Source organism: Emydura macquarii, unplaced genomic scaffold (assembly GCF_026122565.2).
Source record: "Emydura macquarii macquarii isolate MOO-44397 ecotype Brisbane River unplaced genomic scaffold, CSIRO-AGI_Emac_v2 contig_587, whole genome shotgun sequence".
Taxonomy (NCBI): Eukaryota; Metazoa; Chordata; order Testudines; family Chelidae; genus Emydura; species Emydura macquarii.
The window spans coordinates 4,313,701-4,326,643 of record NW_027130724.1 but is presented as its reverse complement, the minus strand read 5'-3'; the positions used below and the strand labels follow the sequence as shown (position 1 = coordinate 4,326,643).

The following is a 12,943-nucleotide window of genomic DNA, read 5'->3' as shown; positions in this document are numbered from 1 at the left end:
TCCCACATCATTTATAAAAATATTGAACAACACTAGTCCCAGTACTGATCCTTGGGGGAACCCTTCTATTTACCTCTTTTCTATTGTGAAAACTGACCCCTTATTCCTACCCTATGTTTCCCATCTTTTAACTGATCCAGAAGAGGACCTTCCCTCTTATCCCATGACTGCTTACTTTGCTTAAAAGTTTTGGTGTGGGAACTTGTCAAAGGCTTTCTGAAATTCCAGGTGCACTATATCAACTACATCACCCTTGTCCATATCCCTGTTGACCCCCTCAAAGAATTCTAATAGATTGGTGAGGAATGATTTCTCTTTACAAAAGCCATGTTGACTCATCCCCAACATATCATGTTCATTTGTGTATCTGATAATTCTGTTCTTTACCACGATTTCAACCAGTTTGCCTGGAACTAAAGTTAGGCTTACCAGACTGTAAATGCCAGGATCGCTTCTGGAACATTTTTAAAAAAATCAACTGTACATTAGTTATCCTCCAGTCATCTGGTACAGATGCTGATTTAAGCAGTAGCTTAATACCACAGTAAGTTCTGCAATTTCATATTTGAGTTCCTTCAGAACTCTTGGGTGAATACCATCTGATCCGGGTTACTTATTGCTGTTTATCAGTTTGTTCCAAAACCACCTCTACTCAGAGCTCAATTGGGGACAGTTCTTCAGATCAGTCACCTAAAATGAATGGCTCACCTCAGTAACTGCCCGTACCCCAAGACCTTCCCTGCAGCTACTTAAGGAGGTTCCTAGGACTCATTTAGGAGAAGGGTAGGGTCTGGCTATATGCTCAGGGAAGAACTGGGCAAAGATCTGAGGGTGGGGCTTACCACTGGAGGTTTGAGTCTGATCAAAGCAAACTGCAGGGGTTTAATTTGTTTCTGATCTCTGAGAATAAACTCCAGCATTGAGTTCACAAATGCTGGGCCTGATTCAAAGACCACTGAAGTCAGAAGAAAGGTTTCAGTGGGCCTTGGATCAAGCTCCCTGTCAGGAATTGTCATCTGCAGGGTCACACAGCTCTAGTGCCGGGTGACTGTCCATGCCACACCAACATGTTGCTATTGGATTCCACATTGATAATCACGAGGATGTGGGTTTTGCTGCATCCTGTTCTGCCCCTACAGATGCAACATGCAACACTAAATGGAAAGGCACTGTCTCTGTCCTAGTCAGTCTGTGCTCCTGCTCATGAGATTGTCGGCAGGAGCCATGTGTCTGGAAAGATGCATATATGACTGCCGGAGCCCAGTGCTGCCTCTTGGGGAGCAAGAAGCTGCAGTCCTCAGGATAACTATTCAAGTGCTGGCTTCACTGCATGTCACAAACTGAAATAATGGCCCTTGGAAGCTCTGTCAGACCATTTTATTATGATCAAGTTTTAAGGATAACAGTCCACCTTTGCCTCCTGTAGACCAGTTGGTGGCCATTCCCCATATCTTAACTGAATTAAAACAAGGCTTAGGTTTAGGCTCAGCTGCCCTTGCAGCTGAGTGACAAGATTACTCACAGCTTTCCACCAGGTCCCCGGGGAGTGGAGTCCACAATTCTCGCTGAATTCCAAGCAGCATGAGTCTGGCACCCGTGTGGCATTGTACACTTCAAACCAGTCAGTGTAGTTCGAGACCCCACAGCATCTGAACTGGAGGAGGAAAAAGCAAGGCTGACATTGTGACTGTGCTCTGGGATTTATGGGCAAAGAGGTCATTCATTAAATAATACCACATATTTACTCATTTTGAGGAAATGGAAGTATCTTCCCCACCTCCTGCTGGGCACAAACATTCTCTTATTTCTACTGCCTCACCCTATTGTATTGGGATTGGGCTAACAGAGGAATAGAAGCAGTGCTTAATTTGTAATGAAAGAGGTGCCAGAGCTTGAGCAATTAGGTGCTGGGGCTCAAGCAATTTTTTTATTTTCATAACTGATGCAGCAAGCCCAGAGGTGCTGCGGCTATGAAGTCCCAAGCCCAACGGTACCGGGGCTCAGCCCCGGCAAGCCCTGGCACAACTTAAGCATTGCAAGGGAGGGTACTTTAGACAGTAAAGAAATAATCCTGTCTCCCTGCTTTACGCAGGTAAAGCAGCTATAGTTTCCCCCCACCTCACTTCTCTCGCATGTCACACACTGTTGAGCGTTGTCCCAAGTTGCTCTCATATCCGGAGATGTGATAAATCTGTACCTGCTGTTTGTAAGGGATACACAGGCCTCCCAGATGGTCACAAGCAATGACAAAACTCAGGTTCTGCTTCTCACATGAGATTTACAAGAGACCCTCTTTTATAATAATAGTATTAGGGCTTATTGGCACAATGCCACAGATGTGCAGGGAATGGCTCTGCCCTTCTAGCCATTAGAATTGCACAGTACACAGCGCCTCACACATTGCTAGGATTCATTTTCAGAAACCAGTGTTCAATAGAAACATTTCTGTGCTCTCACATAACACCACTTTTTCCCCCCAGCAAAACTCAGAAATATTTGCTGGGCCAGTATATCCCTCCTCACTCAAAATTCTTTGATCTTTGGCTGGTGCAGTAAATCAGTCACTAGCATGTGTTTGACTTGTGAGCTCAGAAAACAGCCTTTAAAATATTTATATTTAGAAAAAAGAAGAAGAAGAGTAATCTGCAAGGAAAAATGTCTATGCCCCTTTTTGCTCTTTTATGATGTTGTCTTTTCCTTTAATATTATTTTTTCACTGCTTGTTTATTACATTAGAAATCTGAGGTCTTGTCTATCCTGTTTTTGGTGGTGGATTCTTGGATGACTTTATGATATTGCAAGAGACTGAAAACTGAGTAATTAATTGGGTAAGAGATTTTCTTGGGTGTGAAAAATTTTTTCCAACTCACTCCCACTCTACTCTGTTTTTCAAGGAGTCCTCCCTCAAAACAGAAAGACCAAGTCTTCATTCATATTCCTGACGTTTGTTTTTTTTATAAAAGGAGGGGGGATAGAAATGTTGTGTTTTCCCCTCCAAATCATAAACAGTTATACCTGTTGTTGGTTTATCTGCTGGGGAAATAGGAAGGGCAGAAGCTTTGCAACTACTCATGGGGAAGAAAGCTTGGAAAGGGCTTAGGAGGAATCTGCGAAGTTTGTGCCTGTAGCTTAACTTTCCCCTATCAAGGCCATGACACTTGATAAGGGAAAGTTAAGCTACGGGCACAAACATACTTCATTCTTTCCAGTTCACATTTAAAGTCCTGCATTGTCCTGTTCATTGCCCCAGTAACAGGGAGACAAGGTGGTCTGACTAGGTTTTTCTGTCCCTAATTTCTGTGACTTTATCATACAGAGGGAAACAATATACCAACATTTTTAGAAGTGACTAATGACTTTTAGTGCTCTGATTTTTGGGTGCCCAGCTTTAGATACCTTAAAAGGGGGCTAATTTTCAGAAAGTATTGAGCACGGTCCCTCTGGTTATCAGGCCTCTTTAAGGGGGTCTCAAGTTGGGCACCCAATGTCTCTTTTAGAAATTGTAATTCAATAATTGACATAGGGTTAAAAAAGAAACCAAGCAAAAGTAGCTTCTAGTCAGTTATTCACTGATATTGATGTTTCTGTTGTTATTTTGTTTTGCTTAAAAAAGAGCCTCCCACAGGAAGGAAATCTGGATTATCTCCCAAAATGTCACAACACTATTTTTCTCCTTTGTTAAAGGGACACCAGTCCCACCCCCATATTGATTACCCATCTGGTTTGCTGGAGGAAGATTCCCAAATGTTTAGTCAGCATCCAGGAATTCCACCCAGTAGGAGGCTGACAAACAGAGTATCTGGAGGGTGTGTTGTTGGGGAAAGCTTTGCCAACCAACCAGCATTAAAAAGCACTGAGGCTTCTGTCCGCTGTTTATGGGATTCAACACTGCTTCCAGATAGCTTTGTTTCTGTGTTAACAAACAGTCGCTCCCCTAGCATGGGATACCTTGTGTTCATAAGTAAAGCTAAGCACAAGGCTTCTATCGTACTGCAATGAAAACATAAAGAAAGGGTTACACCCCAGTTTGTGTATTTATTGGCTGGGGCCGTCACTTGCCCTGCATCTATTTTACTCACTCCACTCGTAGTTAAGGCAAAGTAGAAGCAAATTTTGAAAGATCCTTTATGCAAGTTATATTCTCCTTGTGTTCTCTGTACTGAATGCTCACTGAAGTCATCCAGGTTGGGATATGGCCTTATGAACACAAGTGAAAAAGCCCAGACTCTAGGACCCAGTCTCAGCAGAACTTAAAGAACAGTGCACTGGGTTATTGTGGCAGAGACGGTGTGGGTGTTTGGCATCAGTGAGATATCCTCGAAAACTCCCCCCAGGCAGTGACATGTTATTTATCTTTGAGAAATTGGCATTTACTTATTAAATGTTGGGTGGTCTGGATTACCATGGCAGGATCCAGAAGTCGGTTTTGATCTAAACTGGGCTCAATCACATAGAGGAAAAAAATACATAAGGTCAAATTGTCTGAGTTAGACTGGTGTAAATTTAAATGAATGGCACTCCTTGGATTTACACAAGTAATAGTGAGCTGAACTTGGTTCCTACTGCTTTTTCCATATATTTCTCAAATAGTTTAACTAATTACTGACATGGTGGTCAAACAAAAGGGCTCAAATCTTGATTGCAAAGAAGTTAGGTATGAAACTACATTTTAAAAATTAATGCCCAATTCTCATTGCCTAATGGTTTTCCACCTCTAACTCCACTGACCTCAGCTCAGACTTCAATCCCACTAATCTAGGACACGTCATGTTTATTCAAATAACTATATAAGCCTATGTAGTACACCAAGTCCTAATATGTAAGTTAGTCTAAATGTAGTACATGTACGTGAGTGGGTGAAGTCTGTTTTACACAGAACTGGATGGAATGCCGGGGCTATGGTTTAAGGTTTAGAACTCTGCTGTAAGGTCAGGACAGAATTCTGGAGAGCAGACTACAGCGGAGAATGGTGCCCCTGGAAAGCATCCCAGAAGTGAGCTTTTCAAACTATGCAATCAACCAACAAAAAATTGCAATAAAATGCTCTATTTTGAAACAGCTCCCTGGTCTGGCAGTATTAATGTCTATGCAAAATGAGTCTAGTATTCTCATAGACACATAGACATTAAGGCCAGAAGGGACCATCATGACCATTTAGTCTGACCTACATGTTGCAAGCCACAGAACCTCACCCACCCACTCCTATGATAGATGCCTAGCCTCTGGCTGAGTTACTGACATCCTCATATCATGATTTAAAGACTTCAAGGTACAGAGAATCCACCATTTACACTAGTTTAAACCTGAATGTGACCTATGCCCCATCCTGATGCATCTTAAGACTGCATTAGCCTTTTTTACAGCCACATCCCAGTGGTGGCTCATAGTCATTCTGTGATCAACTAATACACTCAGGTCTTTCTCCTCTTCTGTCACTTCTAACTGATACATCCCCATTTTAGAGCAGAAATTCTTGTTAATCCCTAAGTGCATGACCATGCACTTTGCGCTATTAAATTTCATCACATGTGTCTTAGGGATGTAAGTAGTAATCTTACTGTTTAAATGGTAAGCAGTAATCTTACTGTTTACTCATTAGTTTAAACGTTGCCTTTGGGGGAGGGTGGGGAGGTGTCAAGCCCAGCACAGCTCCCCACCAAGTGAGAGTTGCCCAGCTGTGACTCTGCATGCGCGGGGGTGGGAGGCCTCCCTGCAAGTGAGAGCTGCAGTGGGTGGGGAGGAGCTGAGCCCAGTGAGGCTCCACCATCCCATTTAACCATTCTATTTTTAGAAGTTTAAACAAATTATTAATTAGATGAATTTTTACATCCCTAATTTCTATTACTCCAGTTTTCAAGGAAGTCCAGATCTTCTAATATGATATTCCAGGCCTCTTCCATATCGTCAATAACTCTCAGCTGTGTGTCATCCACAAATTTTATTAGCGCATACCCATTTTTTGTGCCAAGTTCATTATAAAAATGTTAAATAAGATTACTCCCAAAACTGATCCCTGAGGAACTCCAGTAGTAACCTCCCTCCAGCTTGACAGTTTACCTTTCAGTATGACACATTGTAGTCTCCCCTTTAACCAGTTCCTTATTAAGCTTTCAATTCTTATATTAATCCCCATCTTCTCCAATTTTAACTAATATTTTCCCATGTGGAACTGTATCAAATGCCTTACTGAAATCCAGGTAGATGTTCTCCGTCCTGTTGCCTGTGGACATGTGTATACGTCACAAAAGGCACCTCCAAAGCTGATCTCTTAATGCAATCTGAACAGACCAGTCAAGGATTGAATAACAGAGTAAGTGAACTAGTCACCCATAGAGGTGGGGTGGAAGGAATTGGCATTGCTCTGCACTCAGTGTTGTTGTCTACACCATGCAAAGAGGATATAAAATGCCACCATTCTGATATGGTATAATTTTACACCCTTTTACATGTGTGTAAGTAACTAACACAAGATGCAAGGCAGTGGAGAAAAGAGTCCAGCCTGAGACGACTGCACTCTTGCTGCCAGTGCTGTTCATTTCTTACGGACTAACAAAGGAATTCAGGCTCCAAACCTGTCCACTAGCATTAACTCTCAGGGCTTATTTTTCACGTTAAAATATAACCCTATAAATTCCATGTTTTGGGGGTCTCTATCCTGATTTTGTTAATATTTAAAACCAGGCCAGTTATGTGCATATTTAACACATCCAGCTGAGTTGCCTAGGTTTCCTATCTGAACACAATGTGTCTTTATTACAGGTTCAGTACTCGAAATGACCATGGCACAAATACAGTAATCACTGTGTATCCTACTTAGATATTTCATCACACTTTCTGGCTTTTTCTTCCCTACACTGGAAAAAATAACATGATATCTTACGTGAAGAGCGCTAATGATTTTCACAACTGAGAAAGAAACATAATAATCACCCATCAGAGGTGACTTCATCTATACTGAATATCTTTGTCGCCTGATGAAATTCCTCTCCAATTTGGGATCAGTAGTCAGTGACTCCAGATCACCAGCTCCTGGATGTGATTCTGTTTCTGGTAAAATAGTTTTTCCTCCTTTGAATATCACACAGTGTGATATAGAGGCCCAAACGGAGATTGGAGGTCTCATGGTGCTAGGTGCTGTACAAACTCCTACTAAGGGACCATCCCTCTCCTAAATAGTCCCTCAACAGACAAAGGGAGGGAGAAATGAACTGTGCCACAGTCACAATTGCTAAGGTCCTCAGTCTGGTGCCTTAATCACAAGGCCATCCTTCTACACAAGTTAAGAGTGATATTTTCACAAAGACAGGGACTGGGGGGGTCAAGAGAGAAGGAACAGAAGGTAAACTCCATTAAGGCTGCTGCTATTGCTCTTTTTTTTCCCCTTGAGGATGCTGTTCTCTATGTAGGCATGTGCATGGCTCATTGCCCAACCAATGACTGATCTCTACTGGCTCCATGAGAGAAAGGAGTACCAAGAACCAGGCTCTCATATGGCACTGTTATTAACTCTGCTGGCTTTTCTGTCAATAACCACTGAAGAACAGCAATGCAAACATCATGCCGGAGGCAGAATCTCTCATACAATAGTCCCCTATATACTTCTAATTCCTCCATAAGTGATTACACTCTTCTGATTAGGAAAATAAGGAGATTATTCTTGACTGAAAAAACAAACCAAACAAAAGATTGAATATTAATAGCACAGTATAAGTGCCAAAGTGCTTTACATAATTAACTATATTGGGATTTACTGTTGTTGCACCTCTGCAACAGTCTGTTACTAAGTATTTGTGAAGGATGAGCAATTAGACAAAGTGGTAAAAACTGCTCTGGGAGAGCTCTTTATTGTCCGCCCTACTGCCCAGCACTGTGCACGTTTAAAAACTATAAGCAAGACATATTAATCTCACAATTACCATGCTAGCAGCAAGTGCTGTGTGTTGCTGTGTAAGACTGAGTTTTCCTATTATCTTGTGTGCTCTTTCCCTAAGTATAACTACTAATACAACTTACATGTGAAGATCTCCAGACTCTCTCCAAACTTTAATACATCTTAAAGTCAGAAGGAACCCAGATGAGATGATCATAATGACCTTCTGCATAACACAGGCCATAGAAGTTCATTCAGTGATTCCTGCATCAAACCCAGCCCTACTAGTTAAGCTAGAACATCCCTTTTAGAAAAACATCTGGTCTTGATTTAAAGATGTCAAGTGATGGAGAATAAACCATATGCCTAGGCAAGTTGTTCCAATGGTTAATTACCTTCACTGTTAAAAAATTGCACCTTATTACTAGTCTGAATTTGTCTAGCTACAGTTTCCAGTCACTGGACCTCAGTATTTACCTTTGTCTACAGATTTAAAGAACCTTCTACTTTCAGAAACCTTCGCCCCATGTAGACTCATAAAGACAAGTCCCTTCTTAATCATCTCTTTGTTAAGATAAATAGACAGAGATTCTTTAGTCTCTCACTGTAAAGCAGGTTTTCCAGGCTCCTAATTATCCTTGTAGCTCTTTTCTGAATCCTCTCCAATTTGTCAACATATTTTTTTAAAAGTATGGATCACAGAACTGGACATAGCATTAAGCCTTACAACACCTATTTTAGGTGGGGAAGTATAGGCACAGATTATGTGCCCCCAAAGATCACACAGCAAACTTGGAGATGGAAATACAACTCAGAAATCTTAACTCTTGGTGTCCTACTTAAAAATACCACACAGTGCTCCTTCTCCTAGCTTTGACACCCAACACTTTCTGAAACATCTCTGCAGCCAGTTATTAGCCAGGGCAAGGTTTCCTTACATATTACTATTTATTTTTAGATTAATTAAGTAGAGTAAATATTCTAATACCTCTCAAAATAAAAAATATTAAAACCTTTCACATATTTCATACAGTCTAGTTTGCCTACTGAATCTTGCATGGAACTCAAGATAAATTTACCTTATAACCATTTAATTCGCAGTTTTTATTTGGTCATTATATAGTTTCAAAGTGAAATGATAGCACACATGTATCATTTCAGGTACAACTTTGCTGTTGTAACAGGATGAACCTTCACATTCAATTCTTGGGGTCAGGGAGACTAAAAAACTAAAACATATTCAGGGAAAATCACATTGGCAAGAAAATCAATTTCTATTTTTTTCCATATATGTTGATTTTTGGAAGTTTTTTTTTTCAATCACAAGTAAGTGAACTGTTTGTAACCAAACATTTGATTCTCAGCAATAGAGTGAAATGATACTTATTTTCCAAATGTGCTATTACCGCCAGGAAAAATGAACAGCAAATGAAATGGTTACTTCAAATGAAACTGCTTTGCTGTATTTTTTTTTTTTAAAGACAAGTGGCTTCAAAGTTCCTCAACATTCAAACTTGACATTTAGCAATATAGATGTTCATGGCCTAGGTACTGTGATTGTGCCATTTCTAAAAGTTTGCTGTCTGTACTATTCCACTTTGATTTTTATTCCTTCTACCTTACCTCCTCAGAATGTGGATGAGAATTTTAGTGCTCATGAAAGCCAGAGATATATAAAGCACTGGATAAATGATAGAATATTTGCTTGAGTTCTTTTACCCTTTTTCACAAACAGTTCAGCCAAGGCTAATCTATAGCACTCACAGCTATCCCAGTCCTGAGACGCTCTGTCAATACACCTTGATCCTAATTTGTATCATCCTGTGGTATTCTAGAACTTAGTCCCTACGCAGCATTGACAACACACTTTAACTCTGACCCTGTGGTATCCTAGTTCTGGGCCCTCCCAATGACCCTTAATTGTTCCAGTCCTAGGTCCTTCCTGAGCAAAGTACCAGATGTCATGACTTGTGTTCTATATGGTGAAACATCTGTGAATCTAGACTGGGATAAAAACAAAAGGCATAATTCAAGATTTCAACCCAAATTCCACCAAGGAAAGTCAAGGATGATTTATCACAGGGTAGTCTGGTTGGATCGCAAAAGGAAAAAATGTGATAGCCCATCTGTCAGTTTGGATAACTCATATAATCTTGGGGGAAAGGCAGTATCTTTGGAGTTGGTGCTCCCCTTTGGCCACTCAGAGAGTGCTGCAGGAACCACATGGGGGGAGGCTAGCCATACCTAGATCCTGGTCAGCTCCTCTGGAGGACAATTTTGGGGGAAGCTATATGAGAGAAGAAGAGCAGGGCAGAACACTGGCTGTGCTCATCTACCAATACTTCCTTTTTTTTGCACAATGATACAGTTGTGGCATGAGTGACTTTGGAAGAAATAGCCTCAGGGCCCTTCAATGATGAAGTAATGGCCATGGTGCTACTGCTAAAGAGGAAATGAAGTTAAGAATAAGAAGTTAAGAATAAGTGGATCCCATCCTCTGGAAAATGACCCTCAACTCTTCCTAGTTCCTCTTTGGAGAACCAGCAGAGAATTAATTATCATATGCCTCTCTTGTGTACTGCTATGAGCTGGGTGAAACCTTGTTATGGGTTGAGTTAAAACCTGATTGGAACTGATGCAAACATGCTGTTCACTTATGATAACTGTAAGAATCCATTAAGGGGCCATACCCAAAACAAGGCATAATGGAGTTTTGCCCAGAAACTAGCACTGTGTGGAGTAGGGGTTCCACTGGGTATTGTGACCAGGTGGGTAGATCTGTCTGTGGGTGTGGGAAAGTCTAGCTTGGAGGGGAGGGGAGGGGCAGACAACGAATAAAGAGAGACTCAAAGAAAGAAAGCCAAGCAATAGACTATAAGCATGGTGTGACTGTAGGAGGAACGTAGAGAGAGCTTTTGGGTTTGTTGCTTGCCATAGAAAGTTGGGACTGTGAGCAAAAAAACTATCCCCCGTTTTTGGTTCCTCCTGTGTTCGGAAAAGCAGGACTTTGTATATTTCTTGTAAATAAACAAGATTGCATCAAAGAGAATACCAGACTCCATTATCAATTTCCACTGCCAGCTGGAACATTCCCAAGGCCCTGAACTTTAACTTGCTGCTCGATCAAAAATGGGCAACAATACAAAGGCCAGAACAGGGAAATATGCATTAAGAACAAGCAGCTATCACAATAGCATGAGAGCTTCTCTCATTCAGAGAAATTGGGGAAATCAAATCAGATAGATCACACACTGAGGCAGGGAGAGAGCCAGCAAACTGAGAAGACTGGTGGGAAACGCATGTGGAAGACAATGGAGATAATTGTCCTGCTCTACTAGGCACTGGTGAGGCCACAGCTAGAGTGCTGTGTCCAGTTCTGAATGCCACACTTTAAGACAAAAGTGGACAAACTGAAGAAAGTCCAGGAGAGAGCAACAAAAATGATAAAAGGTTTAGAAAGTCTGACCTATGAGGGAAGGTTAAAAAAATATGTGCATGTTTAGTCTTGAGAAAAGATGACTGGAGGAGGGGACCTCGTAAGAGTCTTCATATACATTAGGCACTGCTATAAAGAGGATGGTAATCAATTGTTTCCACATCCACTAAAAGTAGGACAAGAAGTAATGGACTTAATCTGCACCAAAGGAGATTTAGGTTATATATTAGGAAGAACTTTCTAACTATAAGGAGGGTTAAATACTGGAAAGGGTTACCCAAGGGAGGTTGTGGAATCTCCATCACTGGAAGTTTTGAAGAACAGGTTGGACAAACACCTGTCAGGGATGGCCTAAATATACTTGGTCCTGCCTCAAGAAAGGGGGCTGGTCTTCAATGACCTGTTAAGGTCCCTTCCAACCCCATACTTCTATGATTCTACGGTTACTGAGAAAGGCTTGAAAGTGTGCAAATTAAAATAGCAGAAAGTTTATCAGTTATTTGTTGCACACTGATATTGTGCTCCATGTTGTGCAAGATATAACTAAAGACAAAGGGGTAGATCTACTATGGTGCACCTGAGGGTGGCTTTTGCTACTTTAACCCTCAGAACTGGGAGTAGCTAGTTCAGCATTCAGAATCCCCTAGCAAGATATTTAATGCAGCTTTCCATCCCCTTTCTGCAGCCACAAAGTAGGTGGAGCAGGTCTGAGGGTCTCTCCCACTAAGTTTGTATTCTCAAAGACAGATAAAAATGTCAATAAACTGGAGGGTATTCATAAAAGAATGATTCAGGAATTGATTAATCAGAGATTAAAATAACTGTAGCTCGGCTCAACGATGCCTTAGGCATCAAATGATAAGAGTGTAATTATTTGGAGTGGTTCAGGAATATATAGAAAGGAGACTAATGGGATGAAGTTGAGCACATGGAAATTCAAGTTTAATTTCCCGGAAAGCTATCATTAGCCAGAGACCCATTATGCTCATTGGAGTAGCTTCCTATAGAGAAGTGGGGGAAGCCACATTTAAAACCAGACATAAATGAATTAAAAAATTAAGCTGAGCTAGACTATATAAAGCACTGGAGAACATATGGTCTACATATCTTGGGCATTTTTTCCTAGGGAAATCACTCACCCCTCAATCTTTGGAGGAGATTCCCTGAAACTTTTTTCAGTGCTGCTGAGGAAAGGGTTTTCCTTGCTCTGAATGCAGGCAGGATTTCCTCACACAGAATCGAGGGAATGGAGAAAGTCACTTTGACTCTTAGAGCATCCCAATGCCGGAGGGCTCACTGATATCAGTAGTGAGTTTCAGCTGGCCTGACCAATCCAGTGTACCCCAATTCACTGTGGTTACAATCTGTATCTAAAAGGTGTCATGTAATATGTTATTGGACAACTATAGCTTACTGATCATTAATATTCTAGTAGGATGTATGTATGCTATGTGTATTGAGTTATGCATATACGTTGGAATGAAGACTAAAGTGTGTTTAAGCCTGACATGTCAGGGAGAGATGGTAACCAGGTTTGCCCTAGACAAAGGAATGTGTATTTGCTTCTCTGAGAAATCTGCTTAGGCAAAGATTTTTTACCTAGGAAGACAAGAGAAGACAACATCTTGTACTCCTGT

General features: G+C 41.1%; 1 protein-coding gene across 5 annotated transcripts in view; it reads right to left on the bottom strand.

Annotated features, from left to right (window-relative positions):
- The window catches only part of TSPAN4 (tetraspanin 4), a 573,087-nt gene that overhangs the window by 6,197 nt on the left and 553,947 nt on the right, over nucleotides 1-12,943 (bottom strand). For all 5 annotated transcript variants that reach the window (XM_067540551.1, XM_067540550.1, XM_067540552.1 and 2 more), the window contains one exon: nucleotides 1,523-1,654. In XM_067540551.1, coding sequence (XP_067396652.1) covers nucleotides 1,523-1,654 — 132 coding nt within the window. The remainder of the gene's footprint in view (nucleotides 1-1,522; nucleotides 1,655-12,943) is intronic.